The sequence below is a fragment of the Caretta caretta genome, chromosome 8 (assembly GCF_965140235.1).
Source record: "Caretta caretta isolate rCarCar2 chromosome 8, rCarCar1.hap1, whole genome shotgun sequence".
Taxonomy (NCBI): domain Eukaryota; kingdom Metazoa; phylum Chordata; order Testudines; family Cheloniidae; genus Caretta; species Caretta caretta.
Window position 1 is genome coordinate 36452168 of NC_134213.1, and position 21589 is coordinate 36473756.

Here is a 21589-nt window from a genome sequence, read left to right on the forward strand (position 1 = left end):
GAAGTGAGCTGTAGCTCACGAAAGCTCATGCTCAAATAAATTGGTTAGTCTCTAAGGTGCCACAAGTACTCCTTTTCTTTTTCCTTCCCCGTAGATGTTTTACGCATTTGGAAGGTTTTCTTCCCAAGCAGAAGGGCTAGAATGGCAATTCCTTTGAAAGAAAATGTAGATTCTGGAGCACAGTTCTGAGGCCCAGGGTGGATTGTTCACTGTGCTCCTTGGCTGCAGAGTCTTGGGCCGCAAGAGGGCTGCTCAGATGTCAGGGAGGACATAGCCGCAGAGCAATGGGGGTGGCACAGATGTAAATAAGGACAAAACAGTGGGCTCGCAGGATCTGTATTAAAGATAGAAAGGTGGGAGCTAGATTTTTTAGCTCTTCGGAGGAGTTTTCAGGGCTGGCAGCTAGAGGGAACTATCTGTTGGCAAATTGAGCCCATTTGACATGCAGCCAATGAGAGATTGTAAGATTGGGAAAATGGCATTATGGTTTTCAATCTCATTTGAGAGAAGAACTGCACCTTGTGTCAGATGCTCTGGATGCAGCTTTAGTGAACCGCACAAGGCCTCTGGCTTGGGAACCCCATATCCTGACCAATTCCTAAACGTGTAGCAGTCCAGCTCCATGGTTCAATGTGGGGGCCAGAAACCAGAGCCAAGGGGTGGAGCTGGAGCCCAAGCCAGGAATCAGGAGCAAGGCAAGAACAGGACCAGAACAGGACAGGAGCAAGAGCAATCACAGTTGTAGTTGGACTGTTGAGCAGCCAGTGAGCTGCTTCTGCAGCTGAGCTTAAAGGCAGGCCTGTTGGCGGCCCTCAGCCAATCAGGCAGTTCTACCACAACCCAGCTGAGCTCATTAATCTGCCTGGAGGCTGGGCCGGCTAGTCCTCAAGCTCAGCTGAAGGTGCTCAGTCCTGACACCCCACCAGCCCTGTAGGTACCTTTTGCCCCCCTGCCCAGCTCCAGTATTGCCAGCCTAACGCATTCAACACTCATGAGTCAGGCTCCACCAAAATCACAAGGTTTTTAATAGACAACTGGGCTGGTGTCCCTTTTATTTGCTTTCTGGTGTTGGAAGCTTAACAGTGCATTCGTGTCACATTTTCAAGAAGCCACTTCTGGTGTGATCTGTACCAGTGCACTGTAACACTACACAATGGTATCCAAGTGAAACTGCAAGGTGAATTGACCAGTAAGTACTACAGACAAAATGTGATTACCCTAGTTGGAATTTGGTCAATACAACAGGCTTTAATGGCCACAAGCGGCCAGGACCAGTGTTGTATTTCACACATGAAAGACCACACCTCTCTGATATAGCACCCACCCAAGTCAATGGATGTACAGTGATTATTTCAATGGGTGTTGGATCTGGTCATGGTGAAAAACTATCAGTACTTAAGACTCAAGCTGCTGCATTCTGTTCTAGCTTCACTTCAGCCGCCGAATCTCCAAGTGGTCACAACCTCCTGGTCTGAAGGAGACGAAAAAGAGCTGACCCTGGTTATTGCTGCTCTCTGACTGACTATCTAAAACAGCCCCCCGAATTGCAAACTCTTGTAACAAGCAACAGGGGCTGGGTCAGATCTTGAGTCCTATTGTGACAGGTCCATGCCCTGTAATTTTGCAGTGTGGACACAGCTCAAGCCACAGACCTGAGTGAGAAGCTCTGCTTAGTGCAGTCTGGAAGAATTAACACAGCTGTGAGACTCAAGTCCACCAGGTTTACAATGCAGCGTGGACACAAGTAAGCAAGCCAGTGTTCCACAAACCCAGATTTACAATGCGGTGTAGACACATCCACTGAGATTACTCATGTAGGGAAAGTTATCCAGATGTTCAAATTTTTGCAGGCTCAGACCCTAACACCAACCTATTAAAAGCATCGTCATCCAGCTGTTGCTTCAATGGCATTTATGCCAATTTACTCTAGAGTAGGACTGCCTTTAAATTCTCCTTTAGTTGTGTTCCCTCTTCTCTTAAACCTGCCTGTGTAACTTCTAGTTTGTGCAACAACCTCAACCAAATTGTCCATCTTATTTACCATAACTTTTGTTTCTTTTTATCAGAGTAAGATGCACACTTTTCTGCAGGCCAAATTCACCGCTGATGTAAAGAGGTGCAGTTCTGCTCAGGACAGTGGGGTAACACCTGCTAACCTGAGCAATGAATTCAATCCTTGTGTGTCAGCCTCCTGGGAGTACTGTGCAGAAATGGGATGAAGAAGGTACCCCACAGGGTAATAACAGGGTTGCTTGATGACACTGCAAGAAGGACTGTTGTCCCACAAGCATCAAATGGTCAACCAGATCGAAACTGAACATCCAAAACGTTTAACTACAGAGATGGGCAAACCTCGCAGTCTGTCATTTCTCTTCATGTCAAAGAAAAGAGCACAGATCAGGAATGGGATACAAAAGCAACCTGAACCAGCAGACCATCAGGTGTTTGATCCAGCCAGCTCCCACTGACTTCAATGGAAGATCCACATGCACATCTCTCTCCAGTTGATCTTGTGATGAGTAATACCATAGCAGGTTAGAAGAAATACAAGCTAAATTTCTGCTCTTAGACAAATGTGAACTCCCCACACTCCCATAATAGTCAGGGTTTGACAGTTTGGCAAAGCACCATGGGTAGAGTAACTCAATCTTAACTTTGTTTTCCAGTGCTTTGGAAAAGATCTCACATACTCTGATCAGGACTGGTAGTTGAAGGTCTGCTCTGGCAATCTGAATACAGCTTAACTCACTCTGCTGTGGTTTTGCTATTGTGTTCGTTTCTTGCTGGGTAATCTCTTCACATTCCTATCAATGGCATGTTATTTAAATTTAGCAAGCGATAACACACCAGCCAATACTTTCTTCCACCCAAGAGGTAGGTTTCCTTTCTATGCAAGGCAGGCCTGTCCAAGCCTGTTCCTAATTAGCGATGGAACATGCAGTTCAGAAGCAAGGAATCAGGATTTTTTCCCTCCCTCCCATGAACTCATTGAGAAGGACTCCCCCCCTGCCCTGTGGCACTGGAAGGTTGTGCTTGTAGTTAACAAAACAGATAGATAATGGATGAGAAATCTGAGCTTTTGACTTACAGGTAGTTGCTAGTCTCCTTGGTACAATACACTCTATTTCATAGCAAGTTTCCCATTCAAAAAGCACTCTATTCAGTTATCAATACTTAGCTCTTATATGGTACTTTTCATTCTTAGATCTCAAAGGGCTTTACAGTGGGGTGTGAGCCCTCATTTTAGAGGTGGGGAAATGGAGGGACAGGGAGGTTAAGTCAATGAACAGGTCTCTTGACTCCCATTCTAGTGCTCCATTCACTGGACCCCACTGCATAGAGAATAAGATATTTCAAGAGGATCACAAAGAATTAGATTTAGATCTATGATCTAACAGTAACACAGACATGTGTAGGATTTCTAAGAAACCAAAAAGCCCAATTCTGTGCAATACCATCAGCTCTGTGGGAGCATTAGTCTTTGGTGCTTTCTTCAAGAAGAGAGGTTTTCCCTGCTCTCCTTGCCCAAGATTTTCCCTCCCCAACGTTATCCTCTGAAGGACAATAGGGGTTTGAATCTTCTGCCCCAGGATGTTCTGGGACACCCCACCTCGCTGGGATACCAAGATTCCCACAGGGTATGAGTGGGGTCAGGTAGTTAGCCATGGGGGTTCTTCCTACACATACAGAGTTGAATAGATCCTCATTTGATGGTTGCTTACCATCAATAGCAGCAGTGGGGACAAAGAACCTAACTAGCTATAAGCTGGAGCTTGATAAGTTCATGAACAGGATAATATGACAGGGTTGCCTGTGAAAGCAATGAATCCCATGGGCTCATAGACCCAGGCGGTCCCTTCCAGTTCTATGTCCATATTTGGCTCAGACAGACATTTTTCCAAGGCCATCTTGGTTGGGTTCCCCTGGAGCACCGAGTAAGGATCTCCCTCTCCTTTTTGGGAGCCCTTCAGCACTGATGGACTTCATTCCCTCCTGTCTTTTCTTTCGGGGTCTCTCCCGCTGCCACTAGGGTCTGTTTTGGAGTATTTGTAGCTCTGATGGGCAAGATATTTGCAGACACAAACAGAGCTCCTGGATCCTTCACCTGGGATTTGAACAGGGCTGTTTGTAATGTGTTTCATGCTTTCAGCCAAGGCCAGAAGGCAAAGTACCAAATCATTGCCAAAATCCTGACTGCCTGCTGTCACAATTTAACTGAGCTAGCAGTTTTGTCCCACCCTCTGTGTGATAAATGAGGGAAAGGGGAGATCTTCCTTGCTAGAGCAAGGGGCAGTCACGTTTAGAGCAGCCCTAAGGTTTGCCTGATTACCACTTTGGTAGACAAGTCCCTGGCTCTGCATAGGTAACCAGCCCCATGAAGGGAGAGTCAGAAATGCCAGGGTGCTTTCAAGGCTCTCTCACCAGAAAGCAGGGATAGAAGCAGAGTGCTAGGATGGATGTCTGTCAGGAGAGGACTTGGGATGCACCTTGGGACTGAGGTGTCTTTTCAGGTCAGGCACACTCTTCATTGGTGACATAGCAGGACTCCTGCTTTAGGGTGTGTTAAGATTTGGGACTTTTATTCTGCCAGAAGGAAGAGCTTTTATCACCTAACATGTTTCTGGCCTGTCACTGGCCGCAGCCCAACTTGGTGCCATGGAAACTAGTAAATGCAGCATTGTTACTTGACAGGAGTGTCTTGAGGGAAGAGGATTGGTTCTTCCACACACTTTTACTTCTGTTTTGGGAATTACTGGGCACCCATCACCATGCTACCCAGGCACTCTTTGGGTAGGTGGGAAACCACCTTCTTCCAGCAAGCCAGCTTCACTATCTGTCAGAGGGTGCCAGGCAGGAGGCAGAGGGCTCTCGGGTCAGGGACAGCAGCAGGAATATGTTACAGCCGGTGGGAGGAAGAGATCTCTGGTTAGGGTGCTAGCCTGATACATAGGAGTCCCAGCTCCAAGACAGATCTTCTGGGGGGAGCATGGAGAAGTCATTTAATCCTTCTGGGCCTCAGTTCTCCCAGCTGTGCAAAGGGGATAACAGCACTGCCCTACCTCACAGGCCAGTTGTGAGGATAAGTTAAAGATTGTGACATGCTCAGATACTACACTAAAAAGGGCCATATAAATCCTTCTTGCCTACCTAGGATGTTCATTGGTAATTTCTACATAACATTCTAGACCCCTGTTAACACAAGTCCATTCACAGCCAACACCATCTGCCCTGTGTGACTGTATGCATATGCAATTACAGAGAGGCTGGTTACAGTGCCACGGTTTGATTGTGTTAATAAGTCCATTCAAAGCCCTCTCTTGACCAACTCTGTAACTTTCCATAGGAAGGAGGTGTTACATTAATCACAGAAAGATCGGTGATGAGTGAGACCAATAATTTTTGAGGTGATTTTGAAATCTATAGGATTAAAATTGTTCTAATGGCAAGTAATCAACATTGTAATGTGGTAAAATGGCTCAATGTGTTGTCATTGATTTCTTTTAGTCACTTCTAATTTTAAAAATGAATACTCTATACCTGCCCTAATAAGGATAGATGTAATATTTTTCACACTCTTATGCATTGGATATGGTAGCAGAAAATTAACTTTCAGACTTCCAAGTGACCAAACAGTCCTAGATTTATAGGCTGTTTCTTTGTCAGCTGTGTCAGGACATACAAAGTCAGAAATAGATGGCTTGGGGAGTTACGTGATACATCAAATGTCAACACTGCTCTGAAAAATGACTAATTGTCAAATCATTATGAATCAGTGCCTGCGGGGCGTGTTGTTCTGCTACCACATTCTCAAGCCTTCCTAGAAGAGAAAGCTTCTCCATAGCTGCGGTCTCTTGCCAACTCTTTACAGTTATTTCCTGTTTATAGGTCAGATGTTCTGTCATGTAAAGGATTATACATGGAGAAAATGTCATGGAAAATATTTTACATCCAATACTTCCATGATGTTGCATAAAATGAATCAATGTTCCTACTCTATTCATTCCAATAAATTATGCAGGTGGATATGTTGTCTGGTGTCATGGGACCCCCTAAATGTTATCATGCATGTATAAACCACAACTAGCTTCTGTAGAGCTTTGAATCAGATATCAAAAGTGCTTTACAAAGGTCAGTGTAATTATCCCCATTTTACACATGGGAAAACTGAGGTACAGAAAGATGAAGATTTGCCCAAGGAGTAGGCAGTCTCATAGCAGAAGCAATAATAGTGGCTGATAAAGATCTTTACATTGAAGTTCTCACCAAATACAGAATGGTTATAATACAATGAGTTTGCCTAGTTTGGTAGCCTATTGCACAGACCACAGGATTGCTGGGGGGAAGGTTCTTCTCCTACACAGGATATGTAGAGCAGAGAGTGTGTAAAGGACCTCTTCCCCACAGGAAAAAAGTCTTCTCCACAATATGGTGAACCTTTAGGAAAGCAATGTCAGAGTAAACCTGTGAGGGGTTCTAGGTGGAAGACAAGGCTGGGAGCAAGATGATCCGATCACCAGACAGGCCTTGTGTGTGTTGTGTTCAACCACAGTGTTTGGGTAGGAAGGCACTGTCATCTCCCCTCTTCCTCACAGAGCTCCCACTACCTCCACACCTCTCACACTGAGATGCTATGAGACACTCACTGGCCCATGCCATAGCGTCTCCCTTTCACCTACAGCATCTGCACAGAGAAATACAAAAAAAAAAGTGGTGGTTTACTGCCTCTGAGAGTTTGCCCTTCGCCTGCATAAGCAGGTGGGTATTTATCCAGCAAGCTGGGCAGGCGTGTGGCGATGGTCAGAGAAGCCCCTTCCTGATTTTATATATTTATAAAAAAGCAAAGAGCTGGGTACCAGGGCAGCTGCCTCCCAAACAAAGTCTGCTGCACCCTGCCAGTCTCCCCTGGTGCAGGGGCTTCTTCAAGCATGCACCTGCAGTCCAAAGGTCATTGAAAACATTCCCCTCCTGGAAGTCTCAGTTTATTTAGTCCCTACACAGTCTGACCTTCCAGGCCGCAACCCCAGTTCCGTGTCTCTCTCCCCTGGGCAGCACAGCAAGGGGAGGAGATGACCAGCTATCTGTGGAGAAAGAAGTGGTTCAGGACTATTTAGAAAAGCTGGATGAGCACAAGTCCATGAGGCCGGATGCACTGCAGCCGAGGGTGCTAAACGAGTTGGCGGATGTGATTGCAGAACCATTGGCCATTCACTCATGGCTATCGGGGGAGGTCCCAGAAGACTGGAAAAAGGCTAATGTAGTGCCCATCTTTAAAAAAGGGAAGGAGGAGGATCCTGGGAACTACAGGCCAGTCAGCCTCACCTCAGTCCCTGGAAAAATCATGGAGCAGGTCCTCAAGGAATCAATTCGGAAGCACTTAGAGGAGAGGAAAGTGATCAGGAACAGTCAGCATGGATTCCCCAAGGGCAAGTCATGCCTGACTAACCTAATTGCCTTCTATGAAGAGATAACGGGCTCTGTGGATGAGGGGGAAAGCAGTGGATGTGTTATTCCTTGACTTTAGCAAAGCTTTTGGTATGGTCTCCCACAGTATTCTTGCCAGCAAGTTAAAGAAGTAGGGGCTGGATGAATGGACTATAAGGTTGATAGAAAGCTGGCTAGATTGTCGGGCTCAACAGGTAGTGATCAATGGCTCCATGTCTAGTTGGCAGCTGATATCAAGCAGAGTGACCCAAGGGTCAGTCCTGGGGCTGGTTTTGTTCAATATCTTCATTAATGACCTTGAGGATGGCGTGGACTGCACCCTCAGCAAGTTTGCAGGTGACACTAAACTGGCTGGAGTGGTAGATACGCTGGAGGATAGGGATTGGATACAGAGGGACCTAGACACAGAGGATTGGGCCAAGAGAAATCTTATGATCTTCAACAAGGACAAGTGCAGAGTCCTGCACTTAGGAAGGAAGAATCATCATAGAATATCAGAGTTGGAAGGGACCTCAGGAGGTCCTCTAGTCCAACCCCCAGCTCAAAGCAGGACCAATCCCCAACTAAATCATCCCAGCCAGAGCTTTGTCAAGCCTGACCTTAAAAACCTCAAAAGAAGGAGGTTACACCACCTCCCTTAGTAACGCATTCCAGTGCTTCACCACCCTACTAGTGAACAAGTTTTTCCTAATATCCAACCTAAACCTCCCCCACTGCAACTTGAAACCATTACTCCCTGTTCTGTCATCAGCTACCACTGAGAACAGTCTAAATCCATCCTCTTTGGAACCCCCTTTCAGGTAGTTGAAAGCAGCTATCAGATCCCCCCCTCATTCTTATCTTCTGTAGACTAAACTATCCCAGTTCCCTCAGCCTCCCCTCGTAACTCATGTGTTCCAGTCCCCTAAACATTTTTGTTGCCCTCCGCAGGACTCTTTCCAATTTTTCCACATCCTTCTTGTAGTGTGGGGCCCAAAACTGGACACGGTACTCCAGATGAGGCCTCATCAATGTCAAATAGAGGGGAACGGTCACGTCCCTCGATCTGCTGGCAATGCCCCTACATATACATCCCAAAATGCCATTGGCCTTCTTGGCAACAAGGGCACACTGTTGACTCATATCCAGCTTCTCATCCACTGTAACCCCTAGATCCTTTTCTGCAGAACTGCTGCCAAGCCATTCGGTCCCTAGTCTGTAGCGGTGCATGGGCTCTGCAGGACTCTGCACTTGTCCTTGTTGAACCTCAGATTTCTTTTGGTCCAATCCTCTAATGTGTCTAGGGCACTCTGTATCCTATCCCTACTCTCCAGCGTATCTACCTCTCCTCCCAGTTTAGAATCCCATGCACTGCTACAGACTAGGGACTGAATGGCTAGGCAGCAGTTCTGAAGAAAAAGGACCTAGGGGTTACAGTGGACGAGAAGCTGGATATGAGTCAGTGTGTCCTTGTTGCCAAGAAGGCTAATGGCATTTTGGGCTGTATATGTAGGGGCATTGCCAGCAGATCAAGGGACGTGATCATTCCTCTCTATTTGACATTGGTGAGGCCTCATCTGGAGTACCGTGTCCAGTTTTGGGCCCCACACTACAAGAAGGATGTGGAAAAATTGGAAAGAGTCCTGCGGAGGGCAACAAAAATGGTTAGGGGACTGGAACACATGACTTACGAGGAGAGGCTGAGAGAACTAGGATTATTTAGTCTGCAGAAGAGAAGAATGAGCGGGGATTTGATAGCTGCTTTCAACTACCTGAAAGGGGGTTCCAAAGAGGATGGATCTAGACTGTTCTCAGTGGTAGCTGATGACAGAACAAGGAGTAACGGTCTCAAGTTGCAGTGGGAGATGTTTAGGTTGGATGTTACGAAAAACTTTCACTAGGAGGGTGGTGAAGCACTGGAATGGGTTACTTAGGGAGGTGGTGGAATCTCCTTCCTTAGAGGTTTTCAGGTCAGGCTTGACAAAGCCCTGGCTGGGATGATTTAGTTGGAGATTGGTCCTGCTTTGAGCTGGGGGTTGGACTAGAGGACCTCCTGAGGTCCCTTCCCTTCCTAATCATCCATGATTCTCATTCCCACAGTTGGGTGCCAATTTAATCACCACTGCCAGGCTTTACCTGGCCTGAGCTTAGTCTTCAGGCTACGACTTCCAAATTCCCCTAGAATAAGGGTCTTCTTCCTACCTCAGTAGGCTACTTCCAGCCCTCCTAGTTGGGACAGCTCCCCCAAGCTCAGGGTCTGCCTTGCAAGAACTTTTCCTCACTATCTATTACAGCTTCCTGAACTTGCAACTTCCTGCTGCCCTTTATAGGGGACACCTGTCCTCCAGCAGGGCCCATTAAGGCTGTTAATGGGCACAGGTGGGCTGGAGCAGTTCCTTCTTAAAGGGCTGGGTCCACATTGTGCCTTGCACCTGATTCACAAGACTCAGGCTGCATCACTTACACACACTGAGATGGGGGACAGGGCTCCCACCCATAGAAAGACGCTTATCTCCAGGACACTGGGATGGAGGCTAACATGACAGAACTGTGGCCTGGCAGGAGAATTCTTTCCTGCAGCACAAAAGGGGGGGCAGGGTCCCCAGGCCCATCACCCTTAGTGGCAGCTGATATATCTCCTGACATGGGTATGCCTCCATCTATATAGGGCAGGAAACTATGACCCTTCCCTCTGCAGCATTAAACCCTTATTGGGCGGAAAGGGGGATGTCACTGTGGCCACTTCACTGGAGAAGGATCCACATGTTCATCTTCTCACCCTGCTTGGTGCTATGCAATAGACAATGCTGGCCTTAGAGCAGCCCAGGCTTCTGGCCCCTGGAGTTGATCGGAGATGCCAAGCATCACCGACTGTGCAACACACATCCTCGCACTGGCTACCCAACTCCACCTGCTCCTGGCTGGCTCAACACTGACTCCACTTTAAAAGAGCTTCATCCCAGATGTACCAAGTGTTGTCCAAAGGGACCCCTGGAGAACCCCATCCCTTCCCCTGCTACAGAACTAGGAAGATGGTTTTCTCATCATCACCTTTAGCCACACTAGGAGAAAACAGCTGTTGGACCTTCTGAATTAGCTACTATATGTGTAAGGGACAAAAGAGGTAGAACAAGAGACCAGTTTCCTCTTTGCATTGAAAAGGATTAGATAAGAGAAGGAAGCAGCAATTTTAAGGGAAGGCAGGAAGGATTTAATTCCCACCTTCATAGAATCATAGAATATCAGGGTTGGAAGGGACCTCAGGAGGTCATCTAGTCCAACCCCCTGCTCAAAGCAGGACCAATCCCCAACTAAATCATCCCAGCCAGGGCTTTGTCAAGCCTGACCTTAAAAACCTCAAAAGAAGGAGGTTCCACCACCTCCCTAAGTAACCCATTCCAGTGCTTCACCACCCTCCTAGTGAAAGTTTTTCCTAATATCCAACCTAGACCTTCCCCACTGCAACTTGAGACCATTACTCCTTGTTCTGTCATCAGCTACCACTGAGAACAGTCTAGATCCATCCTCTTTGGAACCCCCTTTCAGGTAGTTGAAAGCAGCTATCGAATCCCCCCCCTCACTCTTTTCTTCTGCAGACTAAACAATCCCAGTTCCCTCAGCCTCTCCTCATAAGTCATGTGCCCCAACCCCCTAATCATTTTTTTTTGCCCCCCGCTGGACTCTCTCCAATTTGTCCACATTCTTTCTGAAGTGGGGGGACAAAAACTGGACGCAATACTCCAGATGTAGCCTCACCAGTGCCAAATGGAGGGGAATAATCACTTTCCTCGGTCTGCTGGCAATGCTCCTACTAATCTCCAGCGCTGGGACTTAGAAGACTTCTGTGATGCTTAATAGCCCAGCAAGAGAGCTCTCAGCACTAGCCTTCATAAACTCCTCCATCCTTCTCCCCACAGGAAAGGAGCTGTGCAGGTGGAACCCCTGGTGCCCTTCTCCTACTCAAGAAGGTTCTGTAGTAGTACACAACAGTTTAGGACAGGAAGTAAAGAGGAATAGTACATCCAATTGAAACAGCAAGTCAAATTTAAGAAATCAGAAATGGAATTTGCCCAGGACACTGCGGTTCATAATGCTACTCTTGTAAAAATGATTGCAAGTGGTCAGTTTCATTCTTCCAGCAGCACAGTGCTCTCAAACACCATCTCAGGACCTCAGTTAATACTAACTCTGAAAACAGGATGCCACCTACAGCACTGTAGAAATTTTTTGGTGGTCTCCTGTCCAAGTACCAACCCAGACCAACTTACCTTGTGAAATCTGACAGCAGCATCCCTGCAGAAGGGGATATGGGTGCAGGATAAATAGATACAGCTACTTGAATGCTGACAAGAGGCAGTCTGATGTATGACATTTATACCAGACATTTGTTAATTATTATGGTGCAAAGCAATCAAGTTTTATACTTACTTGCCATTCCCGTATTTTATTCGGATGTCCTTGCTCTTCTTCAGTTCTTTGCCATCTTTATACCACTTGTAGGCGGGCTGGGGATTCCCTGCCGTAGCCTCACATTTCAGCGAAATCTTTTCCCCAACATGAACATTTGGGCTTTTCAGTTTCTTCAGTTTTGGAGGAACAGCTGTGAAGAGAGACATCAGACTAGTTGTGAAAACCTGCCTCTGTAAGGGGCACAGGGCAAGGTAAGTTATACAGTTGAGTTTCCCTCTGCTGGGGCTCTAAGAGTCACAGCTGATCTGCAGCTGCATTTACTATATAGTGACTCGGGTTGGATCCTTGTCTAAATACTTATCATTAGCGTCATTATTTCTTAAAAAAAGCAAACAGGTGGATTGTCACAGCTGAATATGCTGGGAAGGAAGCAGGCCCCTAACTTCAGATGAAGGGCGGGCTCACCAGTTTCCATCTTTGCCCCACATCTGCTGCAGATTTCCAGACCAATAGCTCCTGTTTTTCTCATGCACAAAGGCAGGCTCTGTGCATTTCCAGGTGCACAAAAGAGATGAGGTTTTATTCTGCTTCCTGGATTGGCAAGCCAGGCTGAACACAGCGCAGCAGGAGCTCACGATGGATTTTTCTCATTCTGCCATTGCTGCTGCTAACCGTTTTGCTACGACATCTTCCTTTACCTTGCTGCTGCTGACAGACACGCTGTTGATCTCACCACCTCTGCTGCTCAGAGTTGTACTATTTGACTACTGAAGGAGAAGGAAATGGGCTGGGGGTCATTCTCTTCCCCTCTAGCTGCGTGCACTGATGATTTCCTGGTGCTCATGTGCCTGCCTGTACAATCTGGGGATGTACTGTGCATTAGCTCTTCTGGTGCTAAGAGGGGAAGGCTGAAACATGACCTAGCAGGGGAAACAAGTGCTGGTACAAGTGGTCACTCTGCCATTCGACACTACAGCCAAACAGGACTCCTACACTGAAAACTCTACCTTTGCAAATGGCTAAGGTGGGAGGGGCATCAGTTCCTGGGGCCACAGGTGGAGGCATGACAGAATAGAGATGACTGGGAAAGATCTTTACAAATCCCTAGAAGTGGAACACCTGACAGGTCGACTTCTAGTATGAGACCTGCTTCTGCGTGTGACCTTTACTGGATGCTTCAGAGAAGGGAAATAAATTAACTATGCATCTGGAAAATTGGATAAGGTTGTACCATTCGCCCTTAACAACCCACAGCCAGGGATTATATTATGCCCTAAGCATGAGGATCAGCAACCTTTGCAATTTTTGTCTTACAGCTGTAACTGCAGTCTGTTCTCTTTGAACATGTATTATTTTAAATCTTACCTTTTAAAAGAAAGTCAGTAGGTTATATTTGTCTTAAAATCCTGCAGCAGTGAGTTCCACTTGTTAATTATATGTTGCAGATAAAGTATTTCCACTCTGAAATATACATTGGTTGTCTTTGAATTTCACTGAGTGGCCTATCCTTGTGATATGGGACAGCAATAAGAGATAAAGAATCAGATGGGCTTCATTATACCAGTTACTCCTGGGGGAATTTTGCATCACTCATGTGCGCAGAATTCATGGCCCCCACAGATTTCTTTGCTTCCCCACAGAAAAATGACTTCTGATGGGGAAGCAAAGGGAGCTGCAAGACCGGTCACATGCCCCTCCCCAGCAGTGCAGGCAGGTCAATTTGACGCCCAGAGCAGCCAGGAGAGAGGTAAATCACTGTCAGGGGGTGGGGCTGGGCAGTTGTGAGAGTGAGAGAGAGCAAGACACACACTCTGTCCCTCTTGCTCACTATTGCAGCATGCTTGGCATGGAGGGCAAGGGCTTTGGGTGTTTTCTGAGGAGATAGGATTGGGGCAGGTTCTGTCCCCTCAGGCAGAGAAGAATGTAGCAGCCTGCCTGCTTAGTGAATTCCTCCAGCAGTATAAAACAGGTATAAAAAATGTAAGGCTTCTTTACATTGCCAGAGTGGTGTGAAGGAGCCTTATTGTCAAGGACAGTATGGCCTTACACATGCTTATGTTGCTTTAGGGATTCGAACTGTTTTAAGTTTTTGGACTGAAAAAATTTCCTATCAAAATGTGCTCCATGAACTGCTTGCTACTGACCTTCCTGGAGATGGTCAGTAGCCAATATAAATCTCAGAGTAGCAGCCGTGTTAGCCTGTATTCGCAAAAAGAAAAGGAGTACTTGTGGCACCTTAGAGACTAACAAATTTGAGCATAAGCTTTCGTGAATCCACTGAATGCATTCGATGAAGTGAGCTGTAGCTCACGGAAGCTTATGCTCAAATAAATTTGTTAGTCTCTAATGTGCCACAAGTACTCCTTTTCTTTTTGCAATATAAATTGTGAGTTTGAGTCCCCAGCCCTCACTTGTTCTTCAGTTGCCTATGATGTGACACTGAGCATATGGCTGCATCTATTTGTTGACTAATAACTAGAAGTAAAGGGTCAATTCTAGCCACATTACTTTTAGACAGAGGGGATTGGAGATTTCCTCCAATGCTCCCCACTCCCATTCTCCATCCATTGTATTGTAGTTTAAATAAACAAACAAAATAATTGAAACCAGCATGATTATATTGTGTTCTTTTGACAAATAAAATAAGCAGAATTTTGCAGAATTTTAAAATGTTGTGTGCAGAATTTATTTTTTGGTGCAGAATTACCCTGGGAGTAACCAGTCATCATTTTACAGACCTGTTATATTTCCTCTCTTTCGTCTTGCCAAGCTAAATAATCCTAGACTGTTGGGGTTTTTTAACTGCTGTCTTTATTGAAGGTTATTATATACAAATGAAAACAGGCAGAGTAACAACACTAACAGAGACATATACTGAATGCACAGAAAAGTCTAAAGATTATCTTGGAGTTGGTCCAGTATATCCAGGGGCGCAAGAAAACATGTGCAGAAGGAAAGGAAGGGAAACGGAACAGGTGGCAAAAGGTACGTATACACTGCAGACTCCTTTCGGTGGCACGTAGAATACATACATGCCATGGGTATAAACAGCAGTGTAGACGGTGAGGCACTGCTTAGGCAAGTAGAGACATGCCAGAACCCTCTGGTTAAGGATCTGGGTATAGACCCTACACAGCTCCGTACACGCCCAAGCAGCACCTCCCATGTCTACCCTGCTATTTTTAGCAATGCAGCATCCAGCTGCTGAAGTATTCACCCGCTGCAGGGAAAGCTCCAGTGGTGAGGAAAGACTCTGGGAGCAGGGAGGCAGCAGGGAAAGGTTCTGAGAGCTCTCCGCTGCTGAAGCCTTTCTCCGACACAGGTAGCTACATGCTGCAGTGTGGGTGCAGCCTGCTTTCACTGCAGCACGTAGCCACACATACCCCAGACGCTGCCGCAGGAGCTGTGCAGTGTAGCCGTAGACAAAGAAACGTGTGCAGGGAAAGAGAGAGAGTACCAGCACAGCTGGGAGGGGGAATAAACGGAGAGCTGTGGAGCAGGCAGTGCATTTAGTGCAATAAGTGTTCTGTGCTTTCTGAAGAAAGAGAGAACAAAATGCATGAAATACTTCCCTAGCATTATTTCTGCATGTCAGCAGCAATCGTGGTAGTGGTCATCAGAAAGTTATGCAATCGTGAATGGCAGTGGAGGTCTAAAACATTTATTTAAGAGGTGGTTTACAGAATGAAAAGGTTTCAGACACCTGCCTTACAATTCATCCATTCAGAGGAGAAGTAAAGGATCCTTTTGAGGAGAGGGACGGTGCCGGGGGAGGGGGGGGTGCACCTGAGCTGCTCAGTTAGAGGAAGGGCTCTAGAGGGAGTGGCCTCTCTTCAAGTGTGGCAGGCACTGTGACTCTGGCTATGTTCATCTCAAGCCAGAGAAAAGCCCAAAGAGCATGGATGACGGAGGAGTGTGACGGGGCTATGGAGATGCAGGTCAACTAGAAATGGGGCAAATGCCCCCTCACGTTTCTCAAACTTGGGAGTTCCAGTAAACTGGAACTTGCATCCCAGGCACCTCTGGTTTTGCAAACACAAAAAAACCTTCTCTTTTACTGATCTTTGCTTTGAAGTGAATCATACACCAAAAAGCATGCATGCAAGTTAAAGGGAAATAGCTCTGTTCTCTCCCCAGAATGAGGGACATAGAGAACTTGCGCTGTGAAAGGTTATTGTGAAAAATAGAAAAATAGGATCATCAAGTCTGTTTGTGCATAGATTCATAGAGATTAAGGCCAGAAGGGATCATCATATCTGATGACCTGCATTACACAGGCCACAGAATCTCAAACAGTCATTTCTGCATCAAGCCAATAACATCTCTTAGAGCTACAGCGTCTTTTAGAAAGCTATCCAGTCTTGATTTAAAGAATGCAAATGATAGAGAATCCAACATCTCTCTCAAGAAGGTGTTCCACCGGTTAATTAACCTCACTATTAAAAGTGTGACCCTTATTTCTAGTCTGAATTTGTCTAGTTTCAGCTTCCAACCATTTGTTTTCGTTAAACCTTTCTCTACCAGATTGAAGAGCTACCTACCATCAGAAATCTCTTCCCCATGTAGTTACTTTTAGACCATGATCAATTCACTTCTTAGTTTCCTCTTGGACAAAATAGACAGACTGAGATTGCTTGGTCTTTCACTTAGCAGGGTTATTCGTTTACATCATAGCTGCCTCCATTAACTTTTAATTAATTTACAGCATTGACATTAGCCTGGTTCCCATTTTTTGAACCAATTTACTTCATGAAATTCCACTTATGGCTGAAGAAGTTATTGGGAACAGTATGAAGTAAGTTGTGCTCCCCTTCTTCAATGCTTTGAATGGGGGGTTTTCCCCTGCACAGATTGGGATGGTCAAACCCATTAACTTCATGCCATAAGAAAATGAGCAGTGACAAACATTTAAGGAGATGATGGAGGCAAGTTAAATGTCCCCAAGTCCCAAGGAAAAACACACACTTCCCTCAGTCCACCAGGTGACAATATCAAGTATAAATGGAAGAGCAGAACAACACTGCTTGCAGGTAAAGCTGGGATAATTATTCATGCATATACTTTGAATTCTACACATTAATTTGTATTCAAAGGTATTTGATGGACACTCCCTGCAAAAGCATATTTCAGATCTGGATTGGTCACAAACAATTTCTTTCAACTTGGTCTTTGAGTACTCCAAATTCATGGTATGCGACTATTCACCTAACTTGTATGCTACTATTTCTGCTCCCTGATTCAGCACCTGAAAGTTTTATTAACAGAGGAAGGAAATCAAAAACATTTTGTGATGGGTGTCTGGACACATATTTGCAAGATTTTAGCTTTCTGTAATCATTCTTGTGGCCAATACAGAGGTTCATGGAGAATAAAGAAGAATCAGCTGCAGATAGAACCAATAAGTATTGTCCTCCACTGGCTAGAAAGGCTGGAACAGGCAGAAGACAATCAAGGCCCAGAAGGTTGTATAAAAGGTTCTGGGTGAAGCAGGGATAGAGGAGAAAGGATTGCTCCTTAACTTAGCCCCTGACCAGGCCTCTTTGGATAATTCTGCACGTTTTTGTTTGAGTCAGTGAATGAGTTTTGTTTACTTTGAGGAATGTAAGGCCCAGGTGGACTATCCTGAGTGGACTATTAATTTGACTTCTGTGAGACTTGGTGAGCTTGTTTCACTAGATGCTCCATTGGCTCAGATGAGCCTGTGACACCCAGCTCCTGGAATCAAGTGATTATGTGAGACTCTCTGCTTTCACTTAAAAAAGAAATAAGTAAGTTTCTAGCTCCTGTGGTTGCAGAGAAAAGCTGGAAAATGTGAATCTGAAAGTTTCAAAATCCAGGAAACAAATAAAAAAGTCCCACATTTATTATTTTTGAAATCTAATGATTTTTGGATACATGAGGTTGAAGATACGATGCTTGCAAATATTGGTGAATAAAATTAATGGTACTCAGTTGCATGAATTTCACAAATCTTTCTTGACATTTTTTTCCCTGCTCTAGCGGGTAAGTGTAAATAGCTACAGGTACATCAATGAATGGGAGCTTGGCTGTTAAGTTTCAAAAGGCCCAGGATTTGGGACTAAATAGGTTTAGTTGCACTAAGACTAGTCCTGTAGGGCTTTTTGCACAGAAATTCAACAAAATCTACTTGAGGTATGAGTAAGGTGAGAAGTTCCCCATAAAACATCCTAAAACTCATACTTTAAACCTGGTGGAGAAGAGGCTGTGGAGAACCACAAAAGCTGCATGGAAGGAACGCTCATTCTGTAGTCACTGAAATTAAATAGCTCAAACAACCACCAACATAGGCCTAGAGAACTAAGCTAATACCAAAACCAACCGAGATATGAAAAACACACACATCCAGTTCTGTAACCCATCTGAATGTGTTGTCATGCTCCAGCTGTCATTCTCTGCATTCTAAACCAGATTTACTGTTAACACCTGTAGCTCGCACAGCAGCAAGACACCAGGATTTGCATACCCATCGCCTACTCAATGGCAAACAACATCAGTTACAAAACTGAAATTTTAGCCCTAACTAAGTTGCCTGGATCTCTTTAAGATCCACCTTATAAGGTCTGATCCAGACATGTTTAATTTACAGTTGTTTATATTTGGTGTTGCACTGAAGAGCCTTGATAAAAACACATCATATATTTCAGGCACCTAGAGGATGCCCAAAAGCATCTAGGTACCTTCACCAAAAACAATCATAAATGGGCAGCATGCATAAATGAAACCACACCCCACCTACAATGTACAATATATAAACAACTCCACAACAGGCATAAAACAGAAGGAAGGAGTCCTAGGAAAGGTGCTTTATAAATTAAGAAATAGTTAATATACTCCACGGCCACCATTTTAAAAGGGGAAAAATCAAACATCCTTTGTTGTGGAAGATCCTATAACAGCAGCACTCAACCTTTGACTCTAGAGCCACACACTGGTTTTTAGGACAATATATGTAGCCCACCAGTTTGATGAGAGCTCCTTTCATCCTGCCTAATCTCCAGCAGATCAAGGAGAGCACTGATCACAGGAAGGTTCTCCCCAACTCCTGATGCACAAGAAACAATGCAGGAAGCACTATGCAGATGGATCTGGGTGGCTGGGTGATAGCTCTCCAAGCAGCTTGGAAAGAAGGTAGTTTAGCTTGGCTTCCAGAAGTCAGAGAGGCAGGAGCATGGGTAAAGAGGAGAGGCAAGTTATGAGCTACAGTCATGGACGATGCCTTGATGTGCTGTTGCAACGTCTGTCAGGCCACCTCCTTCATATCATGACCCTGTTACCACAGACGGGCATAAAGAAAAGGAGGGTGGTTGCCACCTGCTAGACCTGTTCACACCCCACATTAGGGCTGCAGTCCTCAGGCTGTGGAACCCATGTGTTAAAGGACTTCATCAATACATGATGCCATGTTACAATGAAGCAATGTCATACTGCAAATGCTGCAGGATGTTACTTTGCAGCAGGATGACTGATGGCATTTGATGCCAAAATTTTAGGGTAGGACTCTGCACTTCTGCAAGGTTGACTGCCACTGTCCTTAAGTAATGCCTTCTAAAATGGTGGCGATGCAAAGCACACTCCTCACCCAACATACACCTAGTAAACATCTACCCAATCCTCACAGTGTATGTGGAAGAGACATTCATTATTAAACTTAGGCAGTCTTCTCCCAAATCCTGCTGTAACCCATCAGTGGGTAATTACAGACTCTGAGTTCAAATAGAGAACATTAAATGTAATCCAGTGTCTGTAATATACACCATGCTTTAGGCAACTTATATTTCCCATTTATGTGAAAAGGATGGCCAGACTTTCTCACAGAATTTAACTCAACTGTCTTTGAAAACAGCAGTGGCTCCCTCAGAACTCCACTGCCGTCGGCAGGGCATATGCCAGGTAAATCGCAACATACAATTTTAATTTCCTGGGGGCAACTTTTGACGACTGGCAGGCTCTGCTATGCTCATCTTTAGGCCTTTTAATTAACACCTGACCAGGTCTCTCAAACTATGCCTTGTGACAAAGCTCTGTTCTGGTCTCCATGGGTCCCGCATTTCCTTGAAGATTTTCACTAGCCTGTGAAAAAACTAGGCTCACTGTGACCCTCCAAGTAACCCTTCTCTCTCTAGAGAGAAGGGTGACACTCTACTGAGCCATTTTCATCATAAGCCAGCAAGGGAGATGACGAGAAGCTATCCTCCCTTGCACAGTCTCTGTTGTCTCCCAGTCTCAGTGATTAATCAGGAGGCAGGGGCAAAGGGGGGAGCCCAGGCCCACCCTCTACTCCAGGCTCCAGCCTAGGGACCCTAACAGTATCAGCTATGGTAGCTGACTTTTTAGAAACAGGATGTGTACAATTCCCTGGGCTACCTCCCCACAGCAGACCCCAATTCCTCAAAATCCACTTCACCCTTACCTCAGGGCCTCCTTCCTTGTGCCTGATATGGTGTATACTGCTCAGTCTCTCTAACAGTGCAACTTGCTCCTGACAGCTTCACCCACCTGACTAACTGGGGGGCTTTTAACTAGTTTCAGCCAGCTCCTGATTGGCTTCAGGTGTCCCAATCAACCTAGCATTCTCCCTGCCTTCTGGAAAGTTCTTAATTGACCCCAGGTGTCTTAATTGACCTGGAGCAGCTGCCATTTAACTTATCCTGGTGCCAGGGATTTGTTTAACCTGGAGCTAATATATCTATCTCCCACTACTTTTCTATAGCCATCTGGCCTTGCCCTGTCACAGCCTGTTATCTTAGTAATTCCAAGGTGTGATGTGACACTTCTGGAGTTTCAGCTCCCAGACCCTTGCTACAAAATTGGACAGCACTGCGTCCTTAGGCCTGGCTGACATTGAGTGCTGGTGAGGAGGCCTGGAGATACCAGGGACAATGACATGTGGAATATTTCAAGGGCTTAAGGGCATCAGTCAAAGAGGTGGTGAGGACCTGACTCCCCACTGGGCATCTCACAGGAGCAGCTCTACGCCTTGCAAAAATTAGATCGGAAATCTCTTGGTCCTTAGACACCATCTAAGCTGTAGAGCTCAGCTCTCTCTTTATTTAATGCTGTCGGTCAAACCCTGGCAGTTCAAATCAGAAAAGAGAAAAAGTTAACAAGGATCTACGGTGATGTAAGCAACATGACCAACTCTGTGATATTCGTTATCCTAGCAAACAAGAGCTCCATAAGTGCTGTAAAAAGAATAGTTGCTAAGTTGTGCATTTTCCATCTCTCCCATTCTCATTCTTTGGTTCTCCCTGTCTCCTCCCAGGGTCACATTACCATAATTAAAGTTCCTATGTAGGTTTCTGATTTGAGATAGTGTCGTGGGTTGAAATCCTGGCCTCACTGAAGCCAATGGCCAAACACTTATTGACTTTCATGGGACCAGGATTTCAAAAATGTGCATGTAGGATTAGCACGTGCTTTTACCACACAACAGTACATACAAGTGCAAAACCTGTGCAGGCAAAGGACCAGTTGGATGTTTACCTGGCCATTTGCACATGCAGTGATCATGACTGCAACAAATGCATGTGCAAATTATGCATGAGCATTTTTGCATTGTGCATGCAAAATTCTAAAAATCTTGGACCCAAGTGCTTGATTTCTCTATTTTAGCAGTGAATTAATGGGAGTTGGTTTGCATACAATATAACTGCAGCATATTTTTAATTGTATGTGTTTAATTTTGAATGTGTTTTGCCAGGAAATTCACTTGGAAGTCAGAGTCATAGAATGTAAC

The 21589-nt window shown here is 45.4% G+C and overlaps 1 protein-coding gene across 5 annotated transcripts in view; it reads right to left on the minus strand.

The window, feature by feature from the left end:
- NRG2 (neuregulin 2) overlaps nt 1-21589 on the minus strand; it is a 313668-nt gene that overhangs the window by 112595 nt on the left and 179484 nt on the right. For 4 of the 5 annotated variants that reach the window (XM_075131394.1, XM_048861434.2, XM_075131393.1 and 1 more), the window contains exon 2: nt 11851-12022. In XM_075131394.1, coding sequence (XP_074987495.1) covers nt 11851-12022 — 172 coding nt within the window. Of the gene's footprint in view, nt 1-11850; nt 12023-12297; nt 12714-21589 lie in introns of those variants that run through there. The other variant, XM_075131395.1, reaches the window with a different exon arrangement.